This window comes from Rhinopithecus bieti, unplaced genomic scaffold, assembly GCF_001698545.2.
Source record: "Rhinopithecus bieti isolate Rb0 unplaced genomic scaffold, ASM169854v2 scaffold_19708, whole genome shotgun sequence".
Classification (NCBI taxonomy): Eukaryota; Metazoa; Chordata; class Mammalia; order Primates; family Cercopithecidae; genus Rhinopithecus; species Rhinopithecus bieti.
The window spans coordinates 1,186,684-1,213,330 of NW_016810765.1; the positions used below are offsets into that span (position 1 = coordinate 1,186,684).

The 26,647-nt window shown below is 40.9% G+C and overlaps 1 protein-coding gene across 5 annotated transcripts in view; it reads left to right on the forward strand.

Moving 5' to 3' along the window:
• The window catches only part of PCSK5 (proprotein convertase subtilisin/kexin type 5), a 483,293-nt gene that overhangs the window by 28,724 nt on the left and 427,922 nt on the right, over nt 1-26,647 (forward strand). For all 5 annotated transcript variants that reach the window (XM_017892732.1, XM_017892728.1, XM_017892730.1 and 2 more), the window contains exon 2: nt 12,821-12,925. In XM_017892732.1, coding sequence (XP_017748221.1) covers nt 12,821-12,925 — 105 coding nt within the window. The remainder of the gene's footprint in view (nt 1-12,820; nt 12,926-26,647) is intronic.

The window sequence follows — 26,647 nt, forward strand, 5'->3', positions numbered from 1 at the left end:
TAATAATAATAATAATAATAATAATAATAATAATAATAAAAGGTGAGGTCTCTTTCTATCACCCAGGCTGGAGTGCTGTGGTGATGAGAACTCGTTGTGGCCTCAAACTCCTGGGCTCAAGCGATCTTCCTGCCTCGGCCTCCCAAAGTGCTAGAATCTATCACATGTTTTTAATTTAATGCTCACATCTTCTCTGCTCTGAATCTTCTCCTTTAAGAATAAAATGGGTTATTTAAAATGCTATAGAGCTCAAGGCCGGGTGCTATGGCTCATGCCTGTAGTCCCCGCACTTTGGGAGGCCAAGCTGGGTAGTTTGCCTGAGCTCAGGAGTTCAAGACCAGCCTGGGCAACATGACAAAACCCTGTCTCTACTAAAAATACAAAAATTAGTTGGGCATGGTGGCACACACCTGTAATCCCAGTTATTCTGGAGGCTGAGGCATGAGAATAGCTTGAACCTGGAAAGCAGAGGTTGCAGTGAGCCGAGATTGCACCACTGCATTCCAGCCTGGGTGACAGAGTGAGACTCTGCCTCCAAAAAAAAAAAAAAAAAAAACACACAGTAACAACAAAATTAAAAAATGCTATAGAGTTCAAAATAGCCTCTGTTTACCAGTATGAAAAAATGTTGGCAATTCTGAATCTGATTATACCATACACATTCAAATACATATTTTCTAAATTTTTTTTTGAGGGGAGAGAGAGCTTTTGGAATCATTAATGGAAGGCATAAAAGAATGAAACATGCCAGTTACATTAGTTTTAAAACAAAAAAGTGATTAGAGATTTTTTTCATTTAAGCTTATTTTAATTAACTAGGTAGGAATATTTAAATGGAGATTGCAGGATTCAGAGTAAATGTTTCTATTTCTGCTGAATGAGATGGATGAATTGGAACAGTAGTTCTTCACCTTGACTGCATATTAGAATCACCTAGATGGTTTTCAAAGAGAAAAGTACCGATGCCCTGGCCTTAACTCAGACCCTTAAGTCAGAATCAGAATCTCTGGGGCAGGTAGGCGGGAGTCAGGGGGTCGGTCCTTTGGCATGAATACTTTTTAAAGTCCTCATATAATTCTAATGCATAGACAGCGCTGAGCATCACTGAACCTAAAGTGAACATATACTGTTCTAGGCGGTAATTCTAGCAATGTTTTCACCTATAAAAATATGTACTATTTTCTGTTTGTTTCCATCTATGTGGCAATGCTTCCGGTTCCTGAGATGACGGTACAGAAAGGAGTGCAGACCCCATTTTCAGACATGTGTTCTTTCTCTCAGCCTCTCTTGGGCTCTCTGTTTCATTTGTGTGCGTGTGTGTATGTATGTGTGTGTGTATGGGAAATGTGTGTCTTAAAAACAGGTGGGATAGCTTAAATATTAAACAATAATTTCTGTAAGTTTCTCCAGAAATTACTTACAGATGGGTTTTGAAGAAATTTTCTTAAGAATAGCTGACTATAAATAGCAGTAATAAATGCTCTTATCTGAGGACTGGAGTACATGGGTTATTTTATATTAAGGATATAATTACTCATTTTGGACAAAAATGAATTGAAGAAAATAACAGCGTAATGTCATTGCCAGGTCATTCTTAAATAACTGTTATAAACGTACTGTAAGTTGAATGTTGAACCCAGTCCTTATCTGTAGTGTGCTAATATGAAAATTTATTTGAGTACTCTTGGGAGAAATGTTCTAATTCAGTAGAGGACATATATTTCAAACTCACAGTTGACACCATGGGGTTGGCAGAATCAAGTCAGGACATTATCTTCATGTCAACAGGGACTGTGTTTTGTTCACTCTATCTACAGTGTCTTTGGATCATTGCTTGGCACATAGTACACACTCAGTTAATGGATGAATGTCTGATAGCGTGTAAAAGCATTGGTAGGGTACAGAAAATGAAATTCAACCTTTGACAGAAATATAGATTTCTATCGTTTACATGTACATTTAAAAAATTAAAGTACAGACTGGAGGAGAACCAAGTTAAAAAGAGTTCCCAAGGATTATTTATTCTGCTAAAGTATTCTAATTTTAAGCTACTTGATTAGAAGTACATTGCCATGGGAGGTCATGGTGTCATGGAGTCCATCCCGACTCCACCTTACCTGGAGTTGAGATGTGTTATGTTCTGGGCTCCAGGTCTTCTGGGGAGACGTTACAGATGGCTTGTCTAGGGGAAGTAACCTGCAAAAGCTTGTTACATGAGAAAAAATGGAGAAACTTTGAGGTTTGGCCAGAAACAAAGAAGACCCAGTAGGGATCTGTTGGCTGTCTGCCATGTAGAAGAGGGATGATGCTATTGGGTTGTTGCCTTGAGTAGTCAGTGGACCTAGGCTAATTATTGGGAAAAACTTTCTAACAAATGGGCTGCCCCAGAAAATGCAGCACCCTAGCCAACTGGAAGGAAGGATTTCTGCGTCTAGTGGGGAAGGGCAGACTAAAATCTTATGAAGGTATTTGCCAGCTCTGAGATTCTGTGATTTGCTTTGAGGCAAATCTCATGTCCCTTGTGAATAGTTGGACAGACCATCAGATTTTCACATGAACCTGGGAAAATCTGGTGCTTATTCAATTTGCTGTGTCTTAAGTTTCCTTAGTGAAAATGTTGTATCTGTTTCTGACCTGCTCAGGATTCGTAATCAAGATGTTTTTGATTATCTGCTAGTAAGGTAAACTATGAGGACTTAAATTCTTCTGTACTCTATTCAGGTGGCTTTAGAATAAAATAACGAGGCCTCATATTAGTGAGGGCAAGGAGGTGAGACAGGTTGGGGATACTATGTTAGCATACCCATGCAATTGAATGTGGCTCTACAAAACCCTTTGAGTAAGTTTTAAATAAAATCAAGGTGTTGTACCTGGAAAAAGCATAGATTTTTGGAGTCAGGCTGACCTGGTTTCAAATCCTGGCTTGGACACTTCTTCACTTGGGCATATTACTTAACTTCTTTTAGGGTTAGAATCTGTTTCCTTGTGCATAAAATTAGAATAATTCTCCCTCCTTTGGAGGGTTGTTGGGAAGGTTAGACATACTATAGGGAAAGCATTCAGGAAGTGGGAATGTTGATTGGTAGTCATGTTAATTACACAGTGGCTTTGAATACATAAGCCATTTACTAGTTCTATTTATCTAGGTAAATTGCTTCATTTTGGACTTCAGTTTATTTTGAGGATTAAACAAGATCAAGATTATGTGAAAAAAAGTGCTTAGCAGAGTACCTATATTGCTATAGCTATATTGGTATAACTGTTTGGAAGCTGATAACCAAATACCTGAGGATTCCTGAAAATTACAAAGAATAAAAAGGCACCAAATTCAAATGGTCATTTCCTTTTCTTACGGGTGTCTCCTGAGGTACTACTTCTACCTTGTGTTAGGTTCCTATTGCTGCTGTAACAAATTACTACACACTCAATGTCTTAAAACAATGCAAATTTATTATCTTGCAATTCTGGAGGCTAGAAGTCCTAACCAAAAATTGAGATACTGGCAGAGCTGTGCTCCTTCAGGAGATTCTAGAGGAATCAAAGTCTCCTTGCTTTTTCTGGCTTCCAGAGGTTGTCTGCATTCCTTGGCTTGTTGGCCCCTTCCACCATCTTCAGAGCCAGCAGCATAGCATTTCCAAATCTTTCTCCAGTCTCTGCTTCCATCTCTTTCTTTCTGACTTCTGCTTTGGTTATCACATCTCTTTCTCGAATTGCTGCCTCCTCTTTTCTTTTTAAGGACCCATGTGATGTTATTAAACCCCATCTCAAGATCCTAACTTAATCATACCTGCAAAGTCTCTTTTGCCATAAAGATAACATATTCATAGGTTTTGGAGGTTAGGATGTAGACATTTGATGGGGAGCACTAATCAGCTGACCACATACCTGCATTTCATAGAGATTAGACATCTGAAATTATAGCGATTATACATCTTTCCTTGAGCACCCTGATTTAAAAATATCTATACTGTAGTGATTTTGCTCTGAATTAATGAACAGCTCAAAGCTGAGTCTGAACCTGAAGGAATTTAGGAAGGAATCGAGGATTCTCTGAATGATTGACTTAAACCTAAAGTCGAAGAAAAATAGCTTTTGTGTCATTGTGTGGCATTCTGCAACAGTAGCCTGTTGCAATAGCATTTACAAATCTTTGGTGTTAGGATGCTGTGCTTGTTGGAGTCAGGGTGGCATGGTTTCAAATCCTGGCTTGGACACTTTGAGGTGAAGGTATGCCTTAAAGATACTTTATTGCTGACATGGAAACACTAATGTAAGTTCTCTGGGGTCAGCGGTATAACCAGGTATGAAGGCCAGGATTCTTGCCTCCATCCCCCGCCCCCAGAGAAAAGGAATGAACTCTCTCTTACTCTTGGAGATACTTGGCAATCTCTTTTTGCATCTGCTCAAAGTAGATGGAAATATTCCTAGAAAATATCCCCTCTCTATACAACTCTTAGAAATACAGCTTGCTGGACAGCGATTGCGATCTCTGGGTAGCTGTAGTTTTAAGTTCATCCTTAGAAACTTTGTATTTCAAACATCTTTTAGAGTAGTGAGGAGCATATGCTCTGGAATTAGGCTGCCCACCATCAATCTTAGCTTCATCCTTGAACTGTGTGGCTCTGGGCAGGTTCTTACACTCTGTGAGCCTCTGCTGTTTCATGTGTAGACCCGGGATGATGATAGCCTGCTGATACTGTTGTGAGGCCGCAGTGAAGTAATAGCTGGCTTATACTCCCTAAATATTAGCAGTTCATCAGATTGCTGCATTCCCTTGACTTCTGACTTACTATTTTAAAGTTAATAGCCTTGTTATAAGTATGATTTTTGTTTAGTGATTTGAAGAAGTCATTAACTGTGATGGGATGAGGGAGGGGACTGAGAAATATAAAGACAGACTTTGATGATTATGTAGTTATTGGTGATATATTCTTAATTTCAGATATATTTTTTATTCATTCACCATTTATTTACTAAGCATAGAGCATATGCCACATTATATGTCAATTATTTACCCAAAAAGGGCTATAAAAGAATGAGCAAGAAACTTTCCCTAAAGTTTAGAGACATGCCCACTGTTATTTTGAGTTCCTCAATGCCAGGGGCTATTCATTCATTGCTTTATTCTACTCATTTATTGAGTGTGCCTGGCACTGTTAATAGGAGCTGAGACTAATCCAGCAGTGAATAAAATAAAAATTTCTGCCCTTATGGGGCTAACTTTCTAGTGGGGAAAGACAATAATAAATGGGTCACATAAAGAGAAATATATATGTTATATGGGGATAAGTGTTATGGAGAAAAATAAATCAGTGTATGGGGTATGCCAGAGGGGCAACAGTAACTTTAAACTGGATGGTCACAGAAAGCCTCCCTAAGAAGGTGGTCTTTGAGAAGTGAGGAAGTGAGTTCTAGAGATTTCTGGAGGAGCATTTCAGCTGGAAGGAAGGAGGTGCAAGGGCCCCAAGATTGGGAATGCTCTTGGTGACGAAGGAAAGCAATCGTGGCCTCCTTCTCATGGATTCTCCTTTGAATATTATGGAGTTTAGAACACAGAAGGCAAGTAGTTACAATTATTTTAACATTCTCACATTTAGCCAAGTGCTAAGGAAGCATCACACTTAAATTGTAATGAAAACAGTATCTCATGCACTGCCTCTGTAACTTTCTGTCTAAATCAGAAATGAGTTTAACAAGTAGAAGTTTCAGACTTTTCAGTTTTGAGTATTGGAAAGAGGTTGGTCAACAAGAACAATGGTCTTGATGACTTGGTTCTTCCCCATCTCACCTGAGCAGGTAGGAACAGGTAGGTGTGAGCTGGAGGACACATTCCAGCTCCACATCGTGGATTCTTTCATTTCCCAATCTCTAAGTCACTCTGTGGATTGCAAAGAGATAATCAGAATTCAGAAAAGGGGAATTTATAACTTTTTTGAAATCACTGGTTATTGAGGTATAATTTACATATCCCAAATGCAGCCATTCCTGTATATAGTTGGCTGAGTGTTGACAAATGTACATACCCAGTGGTGTGCTGGTAAATAGTTAGCTGGCTCTTCATAGAGAAAAGATAGCCCTAATTTGTGACCTTCGCCAGTTTTTTGTGATGTAAATACTTCTATCCTTGTTGATGTTAAGTCATCAACCTGCTGTCACTGAATAGGGTGCTGGGAAAAGATGTGTTTGGATGTTGGAAGCTGATGAGGAGGAGCTGTTTCCAGCACACACCTTTGCACTTATTACCAGTGGGATCACCATCATAATCAAAATGCAAAACATTCTCAGCACGGGGCTCCAGGCATCTTCCAGCCTGTTCCGACTCCACACCCAGGCTATCACTGATCTGTTTTCATTCACTATACAGTAGGTTTATCTGTCTTAGAATTTTATGTTAATGGAATCATATAGTACACACTTTTTTCTGTTAACATATTTTGAAATGTATTCATGATTGACTGTTCCTCTTGTTTTCCATTACTGGGTATAATTCTATTATATGCCATATGATCTTTATTTTATCCTATTGTATTCTATTTTATACTTTATAAAAATAAATTATGGTACATATATTTTTTCATTCACCTATTGATGGACATTTGCATTGTTTCCAGTTTGGGGCTACTATTAAGAAAATTCTGTGAACATTTGTGTATGAGTTTTGTCTAGAAATAATGTTTTAATTTCTTTTGGGCAAATACCTAGAGACAAAATGTCTAGATCATGAAGAGAGTGTGTGTTTCATAAATGGCCAAATGGTTTTGCAAAGATGTATACTCCTATTAGCAATATATGAGAATTCTCATGCCCGACAATCTCATTAAAACTTGGCATTGCCTATCTTGTTAATGTTAGCCGTTCTTGTTTGGATGAACGGAGGCAAGATGGCGCACTTCCGGGTTCTTCATCCCCCCAACTTTTCCCGCGTGCGCGAAAATCCAGCTGGCGACCCGGGAAGGTGCAGACCAACTAGGCATGCGCCAGGTGATGTCAATCTGAAGAGACCAAGATTTACCTGGTCGCACCTGTGGAACGCCCCCTGACACGCCCGTGCCCCGCCTATTGCCCTCCCACTCCTAGAAAAGCCGCTCCGGAGGCACGCCACGCGCGGCCTTCCTCAGTCCTCCACTCCTGTCGGGATGTCAGGACTGTGGGAACTCCGTCCGAGAGCTGTATGGGTGACTCTGGGGGCCCCTTTTGTCGGGGGGGGGGGCAACAGACCTCTCCCTACCCACCTTCTTCCCTTGAAGCTAGGTGACCAAAATAAACTTGCAGTTTTGCTCCTACCCCTTGCCTAGTCGCTGGTTCTTTTGTACCCGCTCTGGTGGTCTTAGAAAAACAAAACAGTTCTAGTGTGTGTGCAGTGCTATTATGATTTTAATTTGCATTCGAGCATCCTTTCATGTGTGTATTGGCCATTTGTAAATCTTGTTTTTTTTTTTTTCTTTTTTTTTTTTTTTTTTTTTTTGAGACAGTCTTGCTATGTCACCCAGGCTGGAGTGCAGTGGCGCGATCTCGGCTCACTGCAAGCTCCGCCTCCCGGGTTCATGCTATTCTCCTGCCTCAGCCTCCCCAGCAGCTGGGACTACAGGTGCCCGCCACCACACCCGACTAATTTTTTTGTATTTTTAGTAGAGACGGGGTTTCACGGTGTTAGCCAGGATGGTCTCGATCTCCTGACTTCGTGATCCGCCCGCCTCGGCCTCCCAAAGTGCTGGGGATTGTAGGCGTGAGCCACCACACCTGGCCATTTGTATATCTTCGTTCATGAAATGTCCATTCCAGCTTTTGCCCCTGTGGTTAATTTGTTTGTAGAATGAAGGTAAACTACTTTTCAAAAAGGAGGTACAGAATTTGGAGGAATCTATAAATTGAGGAAGGCAAGAGGGAAAACCAAACAGAGAAGCAGCCCAAGAGAAGTGACAGGTTCCTCAAGGGGGCCACAGTGCTGGTGACCCCAGTGCTTCATAATTAGGTGACCAACTGTCCCTATTTCAGCACTGAAAAATCCTGTGTCCCAGGAAATTCCTTAGCCTTGGGTAAAGTCTCTGTAGGGGTTGGTTAGTCACCTTTCAGAACTATGTACGAGGAAGCTGCAAACTCTGTGTCATTAGACTGGTGAGGGGTTTCACTGCATGCTCAGATGAAGCCGCCAGTGGTGAATGATTTCTAAAAGGCCACACAGCTCCTCAGGGGCAAAGCCAGTGTAACATGTGGATCTCAGCTCTCTGTTCAAAAGTCATCAGCTTGCTTGTGATACGACAATATAGGAACATTGGGAAGGTGCCCTCCTGCTGCTAGAAAAAAAAGTAAACCAAAAACTTCAATGATTATTTTTTCAAAATAACAGGCTCTGTGAACTCATTTATTTGGTTCAAGTTTTAATTTTCTCATCAAATGCAGTTGTCCCTGAAAGAACTGAAACATTGAGTCTGCCGGTCATTTGTTAGTATAGAGAATACTTTACAACGCCTTTCCTAAGAACACACTTTGGTTCTAGAAAGGATAGAGATAGGAGAATTCTCGGTGCAAGGGTGACGGGCTACCACTCAGGAAGAAAAAGCACAAAACCTTGACAGAATCAGGAACAAGAGGTGAAATTCATTGACTTAGAGTTGTGCATAGAGTTGTGTTAGTGTGTGACTGTATAGAAGAGGAGCTTTAGAGGGCTAAGAGTGAAGAAATTATTCTCTCTTTCCTTTATGTAGCTAGCGTTAAGGAAAAGGTTGGGCTTTGCACTGTTTGCTATTGATTTTATACTTCATATACTCCTATTGTTTCTGATTTATTTATAAGATATCCCTATGTTAGTTATATATTGCTTCTTGTTTTAGTCCTTGCTGCTATTGACTAACGTAACCACCATCAGCTTTTGTTTTACATTACCCTGGAGAAGCTAGATAGAATGCCTGCTTATAGATAATATCACTGCTCTTTTTTCATACACTGCCTTTCTATTGAATAACTTCCAACATGTTGTGACATTTTGCTCCTTAATATTTATTAAATGCCCAACAGTATGCTTGGTGCTGTTGAAAGAATACAAAAGATAATTCTCGTCAATAAGGAACATGCATATTAATAGATGAGAGACATAAACATGCTTTTATATATATATATTCCTAGAAGGTGATAGATTATTTTGTTTAGATGGGGCAGAATAATTGAACTAAGGCACTTTACTCTTTAACTGTTGTCTTGCAAACAAAATGAAACAAAATAAATGGTAGAGATGTCTCAACCCACAACTTTCAGAACTTTGGAAGAGTTGGTACTGCAGTTAAGGTAGAACTAAACCATTTTTGCTGACATTAGCCTTGATGTGATAATTCTTTGATACTCATACTAGAGATTTTGAGCTACTGTATGTGGTTTTAGTAATTTTAAGTATTCTGATATTTATTTATTTATGTATTTTATTTATTTATTTTTGAGAGAGTCTTGCTCTGTCACCAGGCTGGAGTGCAGTGGCATGATCTCGGCTCACTGCAACCTCTGCCTCCGTGGTTCAAGCAATTCTCCTGCCTCAGTCAGCCTCCTGAGTAGCTGGGACTACAGGTGTGTGCCACCATGCCCAGCTAATTTTTGTATTTTTAGTAGAGATGGGGGTTCACCATGTTGGCCAGGATGGTCTTGATCTCGTCACCTCATAATCCCCCCACCTCAGCCTCCCAAAGTGCTGGGATTACAGGCGTGAGTCACCGCACTCGGCTGGATTCTGATTTTTAGGCCATTCATTCAGCAGTCTTTAGTGAGATTCTATCCTGTGTTGAGCCATGCACTAGGAGCTGGGAATAAAATGGTGAGCAAACAGATGTGTTCTATCTCAATAGAACATATGGGTTGATGGGGACACAGGCATTAAATCAGTAATTGTACTAATTAAGGTATAACTAGAGGTGCATACTCTTTTGATTCTATTAATATGAGATGGTATAATTAATGACGCTGACCTCGCCTGGGGAGTTTTGGAAGACTTCCTACTTGAGATGAGACTCAAAGTATGAGAAAGAGGAGTTCAGTCGGAGAGGGTGGAGGTAGGGGAGGTGCCACAGGTGGAGGGAGCAATGAGGGTGACACAGTCAAGGAATGGAAGGAAGTCCGGCATAGCCAGTGTATTAGTCCATTTTCATGGTGCCAATAAAGACATACCCAAGACTCGGCAATTTACCAAGGAAAGAGGTTTAATGGACTTACAGTTCCATGTGTCTGGGGAGGAAGGTGAAAGGCACGTCTCACATGGCAGCAGACAAGAGAAGAGAATGAGCGCCAAGCGAAAGGGGTTTCCCCTTATAAAACCGTCAGATCTCTCTCTCTTTTTTTTTTTTTTCCGTCAGAGTCTCACTCTGTTGCCCAGGCTGGAGTGCAGTGGCACGATCTTGGCTCACTGCAGCCTCCACCTTCCAGGTTCAAATGATTCTTCTGCCTCAGCTTCCTGAGTAGCTGGAATTACAGACATATGCTACCATGCCCAACTAATTTTTGTATTTTTAGCAGAAACAAGAGTTTCACCATGTTGGGCAGGCTAGTCTCGAACTTCTGACCTCAAGTGATCCACCTATTTTGGCCTCCCAAAGTGCTGGGATTATAGGTATGAACCACCATGCCAGCTGATCTCTTGAGACTTATTAACTACCATGAGAACAGTATGAGGGAACCCACCCCATGATTCAATTATCTCCCACTGGGTCCCTCCCACAACATGCGGGAATTATGGGAGCTACAATTCAAGATGAGATTTGGGTGGGGACGCAGCCAAACAATATCAGCCAGAGTACAGAAAGAACGCTGGTAAGTGTGATTTGAGGTGAGGCCAGAGAGAGGCTGGGCCAGACCACGCAGGCCCCTAGGTCAGGGGAGGAGAATGGTCTATTCAGTGAGTTAGATGAAGCGTATGGAATAGTTCCTGGCACAGTGTGAATAAAAGTTTAATACAATATTATTATTCTGATTTACTTTTTAAAACTAGATTATGAAATATTATTAATTGTTGACTGATACTATTTATTTTAAGGGCAAAGGGAATCCACTAAAGGATTTTAGGCAGGGGTAGGACATAGAACACAGCCGGATTTGTGTTTTGAAAGCTTCATTCCAGCTACTGTGTAGAAAACAGATATGAGAGGGGTTGTTCTGTGAGGATCTTCCTTGCGGAGATTCTGTTTCTTTCCATGAGAACTACTGTATTTACCAAAGAGAGCTCTTGACAAAAGTTACAGGAGATGAAAACTCTAAGCTTCTTGGGATTTTAAGGTTTTCTTGTAAAGGATTATGCAACTGCTCCTGAATTCTACCCTTAGTCCTCTGGAATCTTAAACTGGGCCTGTAAATCCCTCCTTAAAACACTCCTGGAGCCTGGGGCTGGCATCTGTGCCCTCTTCCTCATTGTTCGCTGCTGCTTCCGAGTCCAGGATCATTGAGATGAGAAGCTTCCCCGCCTGCATTCCCCACTTGTTTTCAGAGTCCAGGATTTCATCTGTGTAGGTCAGAGCAGTTTCCACTTGAATAAAAAATGTGAGACGTAGACTCTCTTTCAAATCTTAATGATGAGACATTTAATTACTGTGTAAAGCCCTAGTGAGGACATGATTTCTAAATAGCACAGAAATCGAGTGGGATGATGGTTGAGAACGTGATGAAAAGAAGGGAATGAGAAATGAAGCTTTTATCTGGAAAAATTAACCTGGGCCAAGACTTTTTTTTTTTTTTTAAATTAGGAAAGTTGAACTTTTGACTTGTCCCAATTGGAAAACTTCCTGATGATAGTCATTATTTTAGGGCAGAGCCATGGATGTCCTGGAGAAACAGCTACTATAGTATTTGCCCAAAGTATGTGAGCATCAAAGAATGGAATCTGGGTGCTGCAGTGGTCTTGGAAATTAACTAGCCCCAAGTCCAATTTTATAGAACAGGAAACAGAGACTTAGTGTATGTTGTTTAGCTCTGGTGAGTGTCAGCTGGAATCAGAACCAAGCTCTTCTGTCTTCAATGCGTGGTTCAGTTTTCATTCTGTGATCTACATTTTATAATTTGCTGAGAAAATATGGTTGGTTGAGGTTTTGCTCGTTTGCTTTTCCAAAGTGGACAGGGGCTCATTTTCAAAGCCATCCTAAACAGATCTACCTGAGGAAAGGTGTATGTAAATGGGAGGACTGGAATGTTAAAGAAATGGGTAAGATAAAGTAGAACCAACTGTCTTTATACAGGAAACTTAGCTGATTGGTAGGATGTATGATTTTTGTCTTGTTTTAGAAATTGCGATTTTACTTTTAGTTTTACAATAAATGAATAAGAGCTATATATTTATACTGTCTACAGAAGTCAGAAACAAACCAAGTCATGTTATCTTTGTGAATGATCAATTGCTTAAGACATATTTCAAATTAACTATATAAATAATCTAACAAGGTCCTTCATTGTACATTTCTCAGAGCAAACAAAATGCAATGTGTTTTTATAACTAGACAGCTATTTGATTTTTTTCCCCCTCTGTCCCACATTTGGGTATAGATTGATATAGAATTACTTAAAATGCTGCATATAAATTAAACATTAAAAGGAGATTGGAGAGGCTAAGCTGCCCCATTACAATCTTTAGTTCCGCAGTCACTGCCTCAAGGACACTCCATTGCATATCACATGTCCTTCTTTAGAAAAGTGATCACCAAGGTTCAGGTAACATTTAAGCGCAGCCAGCAGCTGCATAATTTATGGACCTTTTTTGTTTTGTGTTCCTTTTTAAATGAAAAACAGGAAAACAGAAGATGTTTTTCATGCATTAATGTCTTTCTTTTGTTCTTTCCTTCCCACCCTTCCTTTGCAGATAGGGGCCCTGAAGGACTACTACCACTTCTACCATAGCAGGACGATTAAAAGGTCAGTTATTTCGAGCAGAGGGACCCACAGTTTCATTTCAATGGAACCAAAGGTAAGAAGAACCAGTTGGGTGGGGACCAAGAAGCAAAGCTTCTGCATTTTTCATTGGTGATAACACACTAGGAGCTGATGACCAGCATGAAGACTCAGATTTCTAGAACTGTCATATTATCCTTTGGTCTAGTGTCTTTGGTTCCTCTTTAGATAAAAATAGGCAGTGGCTTGATTTTTATTGATGTGCCACTATCATCTTAGTTGTAGAGCAGCCCAGGGGTATCCATAGCTATGGGTTCTCACGGAGAAGTGAGAGGGCCTAGGGAGTGGGGAAGACAGAGTTTGATTGAGAACAACTGAACTGTAACAATACTATGCCATCTGCCTATTTGCATACAGATCTGAGGTTAACGTATGAGCTCCAGAAAAGGAGGGTTTTCTTCCAGAACCCTTAGGTCAGGGGTACAGATCACTGTGAATCCTCGTGATTTTAGTTGGCATTGATAGACCCACACCATTGGCAGCCTCAGGACTAGACTGTGTCTGGAACAGGTGGGATACTGAGCACAGAAAGGGGAGAAGCTGACTCTTGCTCTTGGGGCTTCATGAGGTATCTTTCTTGCGCCAAGTCCTTTTGGGTTTTACAGACAACATAGCCCAGGGAGAGCCTAGAAGCAAGCATGCTATGCCTAGGTTCTCCCGTTTTAGAGAAGTGGGGCAGCACTGAAATGGGAGATGGGAAGCTGAGGGTTGTTAGGGACAAACTAAAAGCCGACAACTAAGACTCTGAGGTCGAGTTAAGTATCTGCCCTTACTCATTAAGTTGGAGGAAGGAATGAAGTTTTGATTGAGAACTAATTGGCCTCTCTGACATGTCAAGTAAAGGGGAAGAGGGCGCAGCTGTACCAACTTGCCCTAGTTCCTCAGTGGGCTCCCTGTGTATTCCTGATTGTAGGGTGGTGGTGCTTTTTTCCCCTCCTTATGATTTGGGTTTGCCCTAAGAACTCATTTTCAAATGAACTGGTAGATAAGTCCCTACCAGTGTGCGTAGCAATCTCATCTAGATAGCCTCGAAAATTATATTCCTTATAAAGCAAAAAGGCCCCTGTGAATTAATATGCAAATGAGGTTTGCAATATTGCATCTTGCCCTCAGTTATGTGCTGTAGTTAGCCTTGTTTAAATTTTTTCTGGAATATTATGACACAGTGTTCGTGATTGTGAAATTGTAACTTGGCTAGAAAAAGCACATATCTTCTATGTCCCTATTTTCTGTGGGTTATAGGAACATCCCCTAATACATTTTCATGGTCTGTGGATTACATGTTTTTTCCTTTGTCACTATTCGGAATTGAATTTTTCTGGAGAGGTAATCAGTTTGGGACATTCATGAATTAGCTGCATTTTCAAAGCAAAGTCATATTTTTCATCTCTTAAACTTTTTTGAAGTTTTTCTGGAACTTTGATAATTAAAACGATGCTAATTTCAGACCTCATGTACAAAATCAATGTGAATTTAAAAAACCAAGTACTCGTGGTTTGGGAAGTAAGAACAGAATGTTATGAGGCATTATTTTCATGATGAAGGATTTTCTGAACGTGGAACTATTTCGATCCTTCTTGTTATCTTGGTGCATCTTGGTATTTATTTCTTATCTCAGTGCATCACATGGCTTATGCGTGATCCGACAGAGACCTTGTATGGTAGGACATGTGGTACCTGGAATGCACTCCTATTTCAGGAGAGCGGGGCCATTGCAGGCCAGCCCAAGAGTACATGCTGCACTCCCCTGCCTCCTCAACAAAAATAATCCCTTAGGGTAGAGCCACAACTTACTCTCCATTCCAATGCCATCTGCTCATCATTCCCAGCTAGCATTTACACAAGACAGCCACGGTTCCTACCAGCTCTGCAGAGGGAGAGCCACAAATTGGGGTTTGCCCACACTTTTGGATCTTTCTTGTAGTTCATTTATTCATTGGCCCTTTTTCGAGCCCCTAGCAGATGCCAGGCCCTGTGTTAGGCTCTGGGGTTTGGAGATACACTGGTGCCCTAAGGGAGCTTGCTGCTTTTAGGGAAGACCACCCAGAGCATTGCAATGCTTCTCAGTGTTGGGGGTGGGGGGAGCAAAGGACATTGGGGGTTCCTACTTTTTTTTTTTTTATTTTAATTTTTTTTTTTTTTTTCTTACTGCCCAGGCTGGAGTGCAATGGCGCAATCTCAGCTCACTGCAACCTCCAACTCCCGGGTTCAAGTGATTCTCTTGCCTCAGCCTCCTGAGTAGCTGGGATTACAGGCACCCACCACTAACCCCTGGCTATTTTTTGTATTTTTACTAGAGATGGGGTTTCACCATGTTGGCCAGGCTGATCTTGAACTCCTGACCTCAGGTGATCTGCCCACCTCAGCCTCCCAAAGTGCTGGGATTACAGCCGTGAGCCACCGTGCCTGGACTCGTGTTTTTTGTTTGTTTGCTTTAATTTTAAGAAACTTTTTATTTACAGAGAATTTGCAAACATGAAAATGTTACAAAGAATTTCTATATACTCTTCCTAGATCCCCCAAATGTTAATGTTTTACATTTTACTGCAATTAGTTGATTGTTCTATCTACACACACATATACACACATATTTTTTATTTTTATTTTATTTTTGAGACATAGTCTCGCTCTGTCACCCAGGCTGGAGTGCAGTGGCACAATCTTGGCTCACTGCAACCTCCACCTCCTGGGTGTTCAAGCAATTCTCTTATCTCAGCCTCCTGAGTAGCTGAGACTACAGGTGTGTGCCACCATGCCCGACTAATTTTTTGTATTTTTAGTAGAGACGGGGTTTCACCGTGTTAGCCAGTACGGTCTTGATCTCCTGTCCTCCTGATCCACCTACCTTGGCCTCCAAAAGTGCTGGGATTACAGGAGTGAGCCACTGCACCCGGCTGATATACACACATATATGCATGTAATGTATGCATATATATAAATTTTCTGAACATTTGGGATCAAGTTACAGATACGATGCGCCTTCAATTCTAAATACTTCACTGTGTAGCTATTTAAAATGGGGACATTCTGTTTTGTAACCGTAAGTATAACAATAAAAATCTGGCTATTAATATTAATTTAATATTATCTAATCTACAGACTTTATCCAAATTTTTTGATTGCCTCTGGGGCCAGGATCACATTTAGTTGTCATGTTTCCCAAGTCCTCTTTACTCTGTCATATTTCTTCAGCTTTCTTTTTTTTTCTTTCATAAGCTAGAAATCATTTAAAGAGTACAAGCCAGTTATTTTGTAGAATATTTCTCAAGTTGGGTTTGTCTGTTTCCTCATGATTAGATTGAGGTTTGGCAAGAACATTTTTGGCAAGAATATCAGAGAAGTGATGTGTTCTTCTCAGTGCATCAGATTGAGAGGCACGTGATGCTGCTTTGTTTCATTACTGGTGGTGTTAACTTTGAACACATGGTAAATATTGTATCTGCCAGTTTCTCTACTTTAAAATTACTACAGGCACACCTCAGAGACAGTGCAGTTTGATTCTAGACCTCCTCAATAAAGCAAATATTGTAATAAAGCAAGTCACACAAATTTATATGTTTTCCAAAACATATAAAAGTTATGCTATCCTATAGTCTATTAAGTGTGTAATAATAGCATTATGTCTGAAAAATGTATATACCCTAATTAAAAAATATTTTATTGCTAAAATATCCTAATGATCTTGTGAGTCTTCAGTAAGCCATAATCTTTCTGCTGGTGGAGGGTTTTGCCTCAATGTTGATGGCTGCTGACTGCTCAGGGTGGTGTTGCTGAAGGTTGGGGTGGCTGTGGCAACTTCTTAAAATCCAACAACAATGAAATTTACCATGTCAGTTGACTCTGTGTTTGCCAACACAGTTGATTTCCCTGTAACTACGGGGAAATCACAAAAGATTTTCCTGTAGCATGCAATGCTGTTGGATAGCATTTTACCCACAGTAGAACTTCTTTCAAAATTGGAGTCAGTCTTCTGAAACACTGCCACTGCTTTATCAACTAAGTTTATGTCATATTCCAAATTCTCTGTTGTCATTTCAACAATGTTCATAGCATCTTCACCAGTAGATTCCACTTTCTTTACTCAACCATAGGAAGCAATTCCTTACCTGTTCAGATTTTATCATGAGATTGTAGCAATTCAGTCACGTCTTCAGGCTCCACTTCTAATTCTAATTCTCTTGGTGTTTCTATCACATATCACATCTGCAGTGACTTTCTCCACTGAAGTCTTGCATTCCTTAAAGTCATCCATGAAGGTTGGAATCAACTTCCTCCAAACGCCTGTTAATATTGCTATTTTGACCTCCCCTTATGAATCAAGAACATTCTTAATAGCATCTAGAATGGTGAATGCTTTCCAGAAAGTTTTCAGTTTACTTTTCCAGATCCATTAGAGGAAACACTATCTATCAGAGTGGTAGCCTTATAAAATCTATTGCTTAAACACATTTGAAAGTAGAAATTACTCCTTAATCTATGGACTGCAGAATGATATCGTGTTAGCAGGCATGAGAATGGTAATCTCCTTGTAAATTTCCATCAGCGCTCTTGAGTGACAGGGTACATTGTCAGTGATCAGTAATAGTTTGAAAGGAACCTTTTTTTAGTGATAGGTCTCAACAGTTGACTGAAAATATTCAGTAAACTGATAATCAGTTGTGCTGTCATCCAGGCTTTGTTGTTCCACTTACGGAGCACAAGCAGAGTAGATTTAGTGTAACTCTTTTTGTTTTTGTTTTTTTTAAAACAGAGTCTTGCTCTGTCACCCAGGCTGGAGTGTAATAGCATGATTTCAGCTCATTGCAACCTCTGCCTCCCGGGTTCAAGCAATTCTCCTGCCTCAGCCTCCTGAGTAGCTGGGATTATAGGCATCCACCACTATGCCTAGCTAATGTTTGTATTTTTAGTAGAGACGAGGTTTCACCATGTTAGTCAGGCTGGTCTCGAACTCCTGACATCAGGTGATCCTCCTGCCTTGGCCTCCCAAAGTGCTGGGATTACAGCTGAGAGTCACCACACCCAGCCCTCCATTTAGCATAATTCTTAAGGGCCCTAGGAGTTTTTAGAATGGCAAATGAGCGTTGGCTTCAATTTGAAGTCACCAGCTCCATTAGCCCCTAACACGAGAGGCAGCCTATCCTTTGAAGCTTTGAAGCCAGGCACCTGCTTCTTTCTAGCGTGAAAGTCATAGGTGGCATCTTCTTTCAACAGAAGGCTGTTTTATTTCATCTACGTTGACAATCTGTTGTTTTGTGTAACTGTCTTCATCAGTGATCTTAGCTGGATCTTCAGTATCACTTGCTGTAGCTTCTCATCAGCCCTTGCTGCTTCACTTTGCACTTTTAAGTTACAGAGACAGCTTCTTTCCTTAAACCTCATGAACCAACCCCTGCTAGCTTCATACTTTTCTTCTGCAGCTTCCTCACCTCTCTCAGCCGCCTTAGAATTGGAGAGTTACAGCATTGCTCTGGATTAGGCTTTGGCTTAAGAAAATGTTGTGGCTTGTTTGATCTTCTATCCAGACCACAAAAACTTTCTCCCTATCAGCAATAAGGCTGTTTCTCTTTTTTCTTTTTTCTTTTTCTTTTTTTTTTTGAGATGGGGTCTGGCTCTGTCACCCAGGCTGGAGTGCAGTGGCCGGATCTCAGCTCACTGCAAGCTCCGCCTCCCGGGTTCACGCCATTCTCCTGCCTCAGCCTCCCGAGTAGCTGGGACTACAGGCGTCCGCCACCTCACCTGGCTAGTTTTTTGTATTTTTTAGTAGAGACGGGGTTTCACCGTGTTAGCCAGGATGGTCTCGATCTCCTGACCTTGTGATCCGCCCGCCTCGGCCTCCCAAAGTGCTGGGATTACAGGCTTGAGCCACCGCGCCCGGCCTGGCTGTTTCTCTTTCTTATCATTTATGCGTTTGTGAGAGTAGCACTTTTTAATTTCTTTTAAGAACTTTTCCTTTGCAGTCACAACTCGGCCAAGTAAGAGGCCTGGGTTTCTGCCTATGCTTGCTTTCGACATGCCTTTCTCACCAAGTGTAATCATTTCTAGCTTTTGATTTAAGTGAGACCAGAGTGACTCTTCCTTTTGTTTGAACACTTAGAGGCTATTGTAGGGTTATTAATTGGCCCAATTTCAATATAGTTGTGTCTTAGGAAATAAGGAGGCCTGGGGAGAGGGAGAGAGAGATGGTGAATGGCCAGTCAGTCTAGAGCAGTCAGAATAAACGCAACATTTTTTGATTAAGTTCACTGTCATATGGGTGTGGTTTGTGGCACCCTAAAACAATTACAGTACATCAAAGATCACTGATCACAGACCACCACAACAGATATGATAACAATGAAAAAGTTTGAAATATTGCAATAATTACCAAAACGTGACACAGACACACGAAGCAAGCACACGCTATTGGAAAAATGGCACTAACAGGCCAGCTCAGTACAGGATTGCCACAAGTCTTCAATTTGTAAAAAGCGCAATATCTGCAAAGTGCAATAAATAGAAGTGCAATAAAACAAGGTACACCTGTATTTCCCCTTTCCCAATTAAGAAGTGTTTTATGGGAAAATACTTAGAGACTGCAAATTTCTACAAGCTCATTTTTGATTTTTTTACTCCCAGCTGACTTCATCGGGCATATAAGGCAGTGTTGGTGTGACTTGATTTCTTGGGCAGTTCTCCTTTTCTTTGATCTTGGGTGTGGATAGGGTGGGTAATTTGTGTGCCGGAGTGGAGGTACATTTGTGGGTTTGGACCATGTGAAATGGCTTCGTGGAAAATCGGTGATGCAACCTTAAAGTTATTTTCGATCACCACCTTCTCAAGAAAGGAAGAACACATGAGTGAATCGTAGGGGATACACACACTAAACAGATCCCGGCTTTTACTTACTATAGTAAATTGCACGCTCCTTTTTTCCCCCTCCTTTTATTCTTTACCTACAAAGCTCCAAAGAAGGAAATGCAAAAGTAGCCACATTGTAAGAACAAACAACCTTCTTGGTGCTAAGAAAATGATGTGGTCAGTTTGGGCACATGAGCCCAGAGAACAAGAATAGCCTTGACTCACACATATAATGTGTGTTAACATTATGTTATGATTAACTTTTTAAATGACAGAGATTCACAGACTTCTAACATACTAACATAGAAGCACTAGGGCAATAATAACACAGTTTTGTAGAAAGTGCTGTTATATTTTAAAGCAGTCTGCCCAATAAGACTTTCATCCTTCTTGTCCACATCTTTCTTTTTGACTCACCAACATTTCTCCCAGAGATCTAAGCTAAATTTTAGAAACAATAGTCTGAGTTCACGTCCTCAAAGCCTCTTACTAGTCTGTCTATAAATTTTGGCCAGCCACAGACATTTGGGTCAAGGACAGTGTTATCTGTAGGAGAATATTGGATGGAAGCTCTTTAGTAGTTGCTCACGGAGTTGGAAGGGTGTGAGAGGGGGCGTGAGGAGAAGATCGTTTTCTTTCATTTTCCTTCCCCTTATCCAAAACCAGAAAAACTAAAATCCTAACTTTTCTAGTAGGGTAGGGCATTTTTGACTTTTAAAAGTAAAACCATAAACTGCCATTAAGTTAGACACCCATGTCCTATGCATATGTAGTTAATTACATAAGCATGGCTTCCCCTTTTTCCCATTAGATTTTATCTTGAAGGTTCTAGCCTATCAATCTTTTATCTTTTCCAATCCTTTTTCTATCCTCCAGTCTATTATGGGTCATTTTTTATCCTAAGACTCGGACAGTGTCACTTCCTCCGATATGTCAGCGATGGGCATCTCCCATCTTGTTGCTCCCTATGTTCACCTCAGCCAGCCTGCCTCATCACGTGGATGTGTGTGGCTGCGTTTCTCACTTGGAAAAGTTATTCATATAACATTACTTATTGTGGAATCACAGACTCCTTAGAATTAGAGTTGATTTAGTCTTACCACTTTATCCAGTGCTGCCATACCATCCGTTGTATTTCTAAAAGGAATTTTTTTCAGATGTTTGAACATTTCCAATGAAAGAGGCTTCACCATCAGACAGGGCAAACATTTCTATATTTTAAGAGGTTTAACTTGTTAGTTATAATCTGCTTGCCTGTAATATCTACCCATTGAGTCTACTTTTGCCTTCCAGAATTCTATACAGTGTTAAATCCATTTCTTCATAATAGCTCTTTAAATAGTTGAAGCCCTTTGTTTATTCTCTTGGAAAAGCAATTGTCTCCTTATAAGTGTGGTCCAGCATCAAGTTCAAGGCTTTAGCTTCCCATTTGTTACATTTATCCGTAGCCATTTCCTCTGAAGAGAATTTAAAGCAGAGCATTCAAGCATTGTGCAATGAGGAAAGGGCATAGGAAAAGGACAGGAAGGGAGAAATGAAGTGATTGGATGTAGCTGGCAGGATTAGATGAAATCAGACCTGTGAAAGAAGAAAAGCAAGTTCAAGTTTCCTACTAATTCAGGTTGGTGCCTGTTGTGCTCAGGATTAGATTTTCAGGTGCCTGAGGTTTCTCTTTTTGCCTCAAGAGTAAAATAGGTGTGATGGAGTAACTGCAGTACAGGAGCACTTCCCTGTACATAATGGAGAGGTTGTGCGCATCTATTCCTTATCAGTCGAATTTTATTTCCCCATGGATTCACTTTATAATTTCAGAAGTATTTTTTCTTTACTACTAATTGATCTGCAGTTGATCCATGGAGGCAACCATCACATTTGCTATCTCTTTCCTGAACTTGGAGACGAAACCATTTGCGAGCTTTTTATATACAGTTGATCTACTAGGTGAACTTTGGAGTTAAAGAACCTTATTTGGTTAAAAATAAGTATTCAGAAGTGTGTGAGGTCAATCTTACATGGCTTACATTGCTACCATGCCTCTTCATTAATTGTGGCCATGCCTTTTCACAAATAATATTTCATGGGGTCTAGCATAGCTTCAAAATGAGTTTCACCTGGAGTTCAAGTGCTTCCTGTGCAGGCCACTGCTTCATTGCCTCTCTCCCAGCCTGCCCTCCTTCCAGCGGGCACTCCTGGGTGTTTTCTTTGGCAGGTTAACATGCTGCTCTTCAGTTTTAAATGCGATAATGACTTAATGTTTGGGCTTTCTTTTGTGCAGTGCAGTTTTATAAGTGTAATATAACAATCCAGGGTTTGTGCTCATCCAGCTGTGTGGGCTGATCCAGGGTGTGTTGAGATCTGTGGCTTTGGCCTTGTGTTCCTGCACAATGAGGGTGGCTGTGTTTTCTTCAGGTAGGTATCCGAGGCTTTGTGTGGTTGCTTAGGAATGGTGATTTCACGTTTGCCTCTCCTCATCTTACTGGTAAGTAAAAATGGTTACTAAATATCCTGAGAATACACTATATTCTGGAAATAGCATGGGCTTGGATCCAATGACAAGCAGAGAGACTGCGGACATGCTGATCAGGAGGGACTTAGGGCAGCTTTCTCGTTTCAGGCTACCTTTTTTGCCATGTTTTCACCAGCTATGAATGCGAATCATTATAACAAATCCCTGTCTTTAGCATTTGATAGCATTTCTGAGTCTTTGCAAATCCCACTAGAATGCATACACTCTCGGGAGAAGCCTTTCAGCCTTAGGTTAGCCCTTGATCCATTTATGGTGACACGATGACGACGAAGGTGGAAGAGACCTCAAGAAGCATGTGGGTGCCAGGTCCACCGTGTTCTCCACCTCCCTGTCCTATCTGTTTTGTTTCCAGGTCTCCTAGGTGTCTGGATGGTCAGAAACCAGAGGGTCAGATTGTGCGCTGCTGGAATATCTGATGGGGACGTTTAGATCAAAGACCCAATCTCTTATAGGCAGAAGTAAATTATTTAAAAAATGATTTCTCAGCTACTTTGGCAAGGCTGCCAGATCTTTATTAGAGAGTACTTGGCAGTACTTCACTTCGAAAGGTCATAAACTCACATGCCTCAAGTGGGAGTGCAGGTAACATGAGTGAGTGAGAAGGGCCTGGCAGAAGCTCACCAGGCATGCGCCAAAGCGTAGTGCCCTCTGCCTGCACGGAGCAGCTGCTACACAGCTGCAGCCCATTGTCCTCAGGCCGCGGAGCTGACTTGGTGTTGCCAATTTAAAAGGACCTGCAAGTCTTGAGTTTTACATATCGTTTTCCATTTTTAAACGTTGGCAACTAGTTCAAAAGTTTAAAAATATTTGTATGGACCAAAGGAAACACATCTTTGGGGCATCCCAGTTTGTGACCCCTTGGGTTGGCTGTGTTGGGAGAAAGGGAGAAAGGCGTAAACGACAGATCTCATCACTTTGATGATTTCGCTTTGGTCTGATGCTCACATGGACACACAATATTAGTTTTGTCAGTTATGTACCACAGTGAGGGCTCCAAAATGGTTTCTCTCTGTGCCTTTTTAGTCTTCAGATTGAAATATGAGTATCAGGCAAAACATAACAGGCTCAGGTCTTGCAAGTTGTGGCGCGAAGGGTGCCAGTGATGGTGGCAGAAGGTGGAGGGCTTATTCCAGTTCTCTTCTGCTTCCTCCGGTTTTTCACTGACATCTACAACTGCCCTGGGAGATAGGCTTAACAGACTTGTTTGAGGAAGCGCCATAAGTTAAAGCAAAGAACAAATAGGAAATAAAAGTGATGGCCATAAAAACAGGAAGAAAAGTATGATGAGGGGAGGCAGGTTATGGATTTTGCATAATCTCTTTAGCCACTTGAAGGAAAGATACTAACTGTAAAATCTTTACTTTTTCTAGTTGATGTGGTATTTCTTTTCTTTTCTTTTCTTTTTTCTTTTTTTTTTTTTTTCGAGATGGAATCTTGCTCTGTCACCCACGCTGGAGAGCAGTGGTGCGATCTTGGCTCACTGCAGCCTCTGCCTCCCGGTTCCAGCGATTCTCCTGCTTCAGACTCCTGGGTAGCTGGGACTACAGGTGCACGCCACCACACGTGGCTAATTTTTGTATTTTTAGTAGAGATGGGGTTTCACCATGTTGGCCAGGCTGGTCTCGAACTCCTGACCTCAGGTGATCCACCTGCCTGTGCTTCCCAAAGTGCTGGGATTATAGGCATGAGCCACCATGCCCGGCCTATGTGATATTCCTAAGATGTCAGATTCTAAAAAGGTAGCTGTTGAAACTAGAAAATGTAATGATAACATTCTAAATTTCTAGATAGGTACTAAGAAGGGAATTTTGAACCTATAGTTTCTGTTGAAATCTTGGCCAAATTAAGATAAAATAAGCAAATCTAGGGAGTAAGTGGAAACAGCAAACAAACAAAAACCCAGCAACAACAAAAAACTCAAAGCCATTTTAATTGTCTGGCTTTGAAGAGGAATTGTACTAATTCATGTCTTTATTGTCTTTATTTTAATGAATGCAAGAGTAAATAAGAAATCCAATTAAAACACCGCCATTGAAAGGACGTTATTTGTTAATGAAATGCTTGCAAATTTTATTTGTGTGCTGAGTTCTTCCAAATACCAATCAATCCTTACAATACAAAAGGAGGCAATATGACGCAGTGGAAAGAACCTTTGTGTTTTAGTTCTTACTCCCATTCCTATAGGATGAGCTTTACCTATCAATCTTCCCTCACTTGAAGACTTCCGGTTTTCATACATATACTTAGAGAAGTACACAGTATAATGCAATATAATGAATTGTACGTATAAGAAAAGATCAAAAGTGTAAGTTAAATCCTTGTAACAAAATAGTAAGTTGCCATTAAAATAATGTCATAAATGTATACATTCAGGTAAGGAATGATCTCCAAAATAATATGTAGGCTGAGTGTGGTGGCTCATGCCTATAATCCCAGCACTTTGGGAAGCTGAGGCAGGGGAGGATGACTTAAATCTATGAGTTTGAGACCAGCCTAGGCAACATAGTGAGACCCCCGTCTCAACAAAAAAGAAAAAAATCAACTGGGCGTAGTGGCAGGGGCCTTTAGTCCCAGGTGCTTGGGAGGCTGAAATGGGAAGACCACTTAAGCCAGGAAGGTTGAGGCTGCAGTGATCTGAGATTACACCACTGCACTCCAGCCTGAGTGACAGAGTGAGACCCTATCTCAAAAAAAATATATATATACACACACACACACACACACATATAGACACACACATATATATACACACACATATATACACATATATATACCCACACACATATATACACACACACGTATATATATAAAGTTTTAAAAAGCAGTATATGAAGAGAGTAGAAGATGAAGATATGTTCCCATTTATGTTTTACGTTTAAACAGAAAAGACCTGTGTGTGTATGGCTATCATTTTATGCAGGATAGGTTTGGAAGGATTCACATATGCATAAAACTAACTCTTAACCTTTCCACAGTGCCTGATTTTTAAAAACGATAGTAAAATTTCTTTTGTTGAAACATCAAAGCAACAGTGCTTTGCTGTTTCAAAACTAATGGATATATTTCTGTTCTTATCCGACTGCACCATGCTCTTGACATCATGGTTGATAATTTGCTCCTTCTTGAAAAAGTTGACTTGTTTCTTGAGAGCACATTCCCTGAGTTTTCTTTCTGTCTTTCCCCTTGCACCTTCTGTCTTTGTTGAGGGCACCTTTTCTACCTCATGTGTAAAATTTGGAGAGCCCAGGGCTCAGTCAGCTCTGTTCTTTCCCTAGAGGAATTCATTCATTTCCATTGCTTTAAATCACCATTATGCTGGTGTCCTTGCCTCAAATTTCTATCACTGTTTACTTTCCTGACATCCCCAACTAGATAGTTAATAAGCACCTAAAATGTCATAATAAAAATAAGATGTCCGGGCGCGGTGGCTCACGTCTGTAATCCCAGCACTTTGGGAGGCCGAGGCGGGTGGATCACCTGAGGTCGGGAGTTCAACACCAGCCCGACCAATATGGAGAAACCCCGTCTCTACTAAAAATACAAAATTAGCTGGGTATGGTGGTGCATGCCTGTAATCCCAGCTACTCGGGAGGCTGAAGCAGGAGAATTGCTTGAACTCGGTAGGTGGAGGTTGCCGTGAGCTGAGATCACGCCATTGCACTCTAACCTGGGCAACAAGAGTGAAATTCCATCTCAAAAAATATAAATAAATAAATAAAATAAAACATATAAAAATATAATATATAAATACCACATAAGCGATAAATTTATGATACCTATCTTAAGTATTATTTCATTGTAGTTAACAGAGACGATATAGGATAATAATCTCATACATATTTGCGGTCATAGCGAGGAGACTTGAAGATGTTGAAAACTCAATAACCCTTAGCATCCTGTGCAGGGTGTATTTCCACCTCTCTCTACACGCATCGACCATAGCCCCTGCTCTTCCTACTTTGTCCGCATGTAGCGATAGCACCAATTACATGACGAGTGAAGCCACGCCGCTGCTCTTAGCGAAGCCCAGAAATGGAAACGGAATCATTTCTTGATTCTCTCCCTTTCCCTCGTTTCTCCTCACTGACGATTCCTAAGAGATAATATTGTTTGCTATCCTCCACTAGACTATAATATTTATCTGCGGCTCGTCTTATTAACTATCTTGGTGTGGGTCTCGCTGCTCCAGTGCACATGAGTTCAAACCACCGTGATAGACATGTTTGTGAATCCCACCGGCAAGGGTTTGACCCCCATGTGGTTCATCAGCTCTCGCTCCCCCTCCTCCCTCGTGTCTTCTAAGTCTTCGCAAGCGAGTCCCCTAATTCGAGGGAATGTGTCTCAAAGAAGATTGTGTTATATTAAAATGACTTT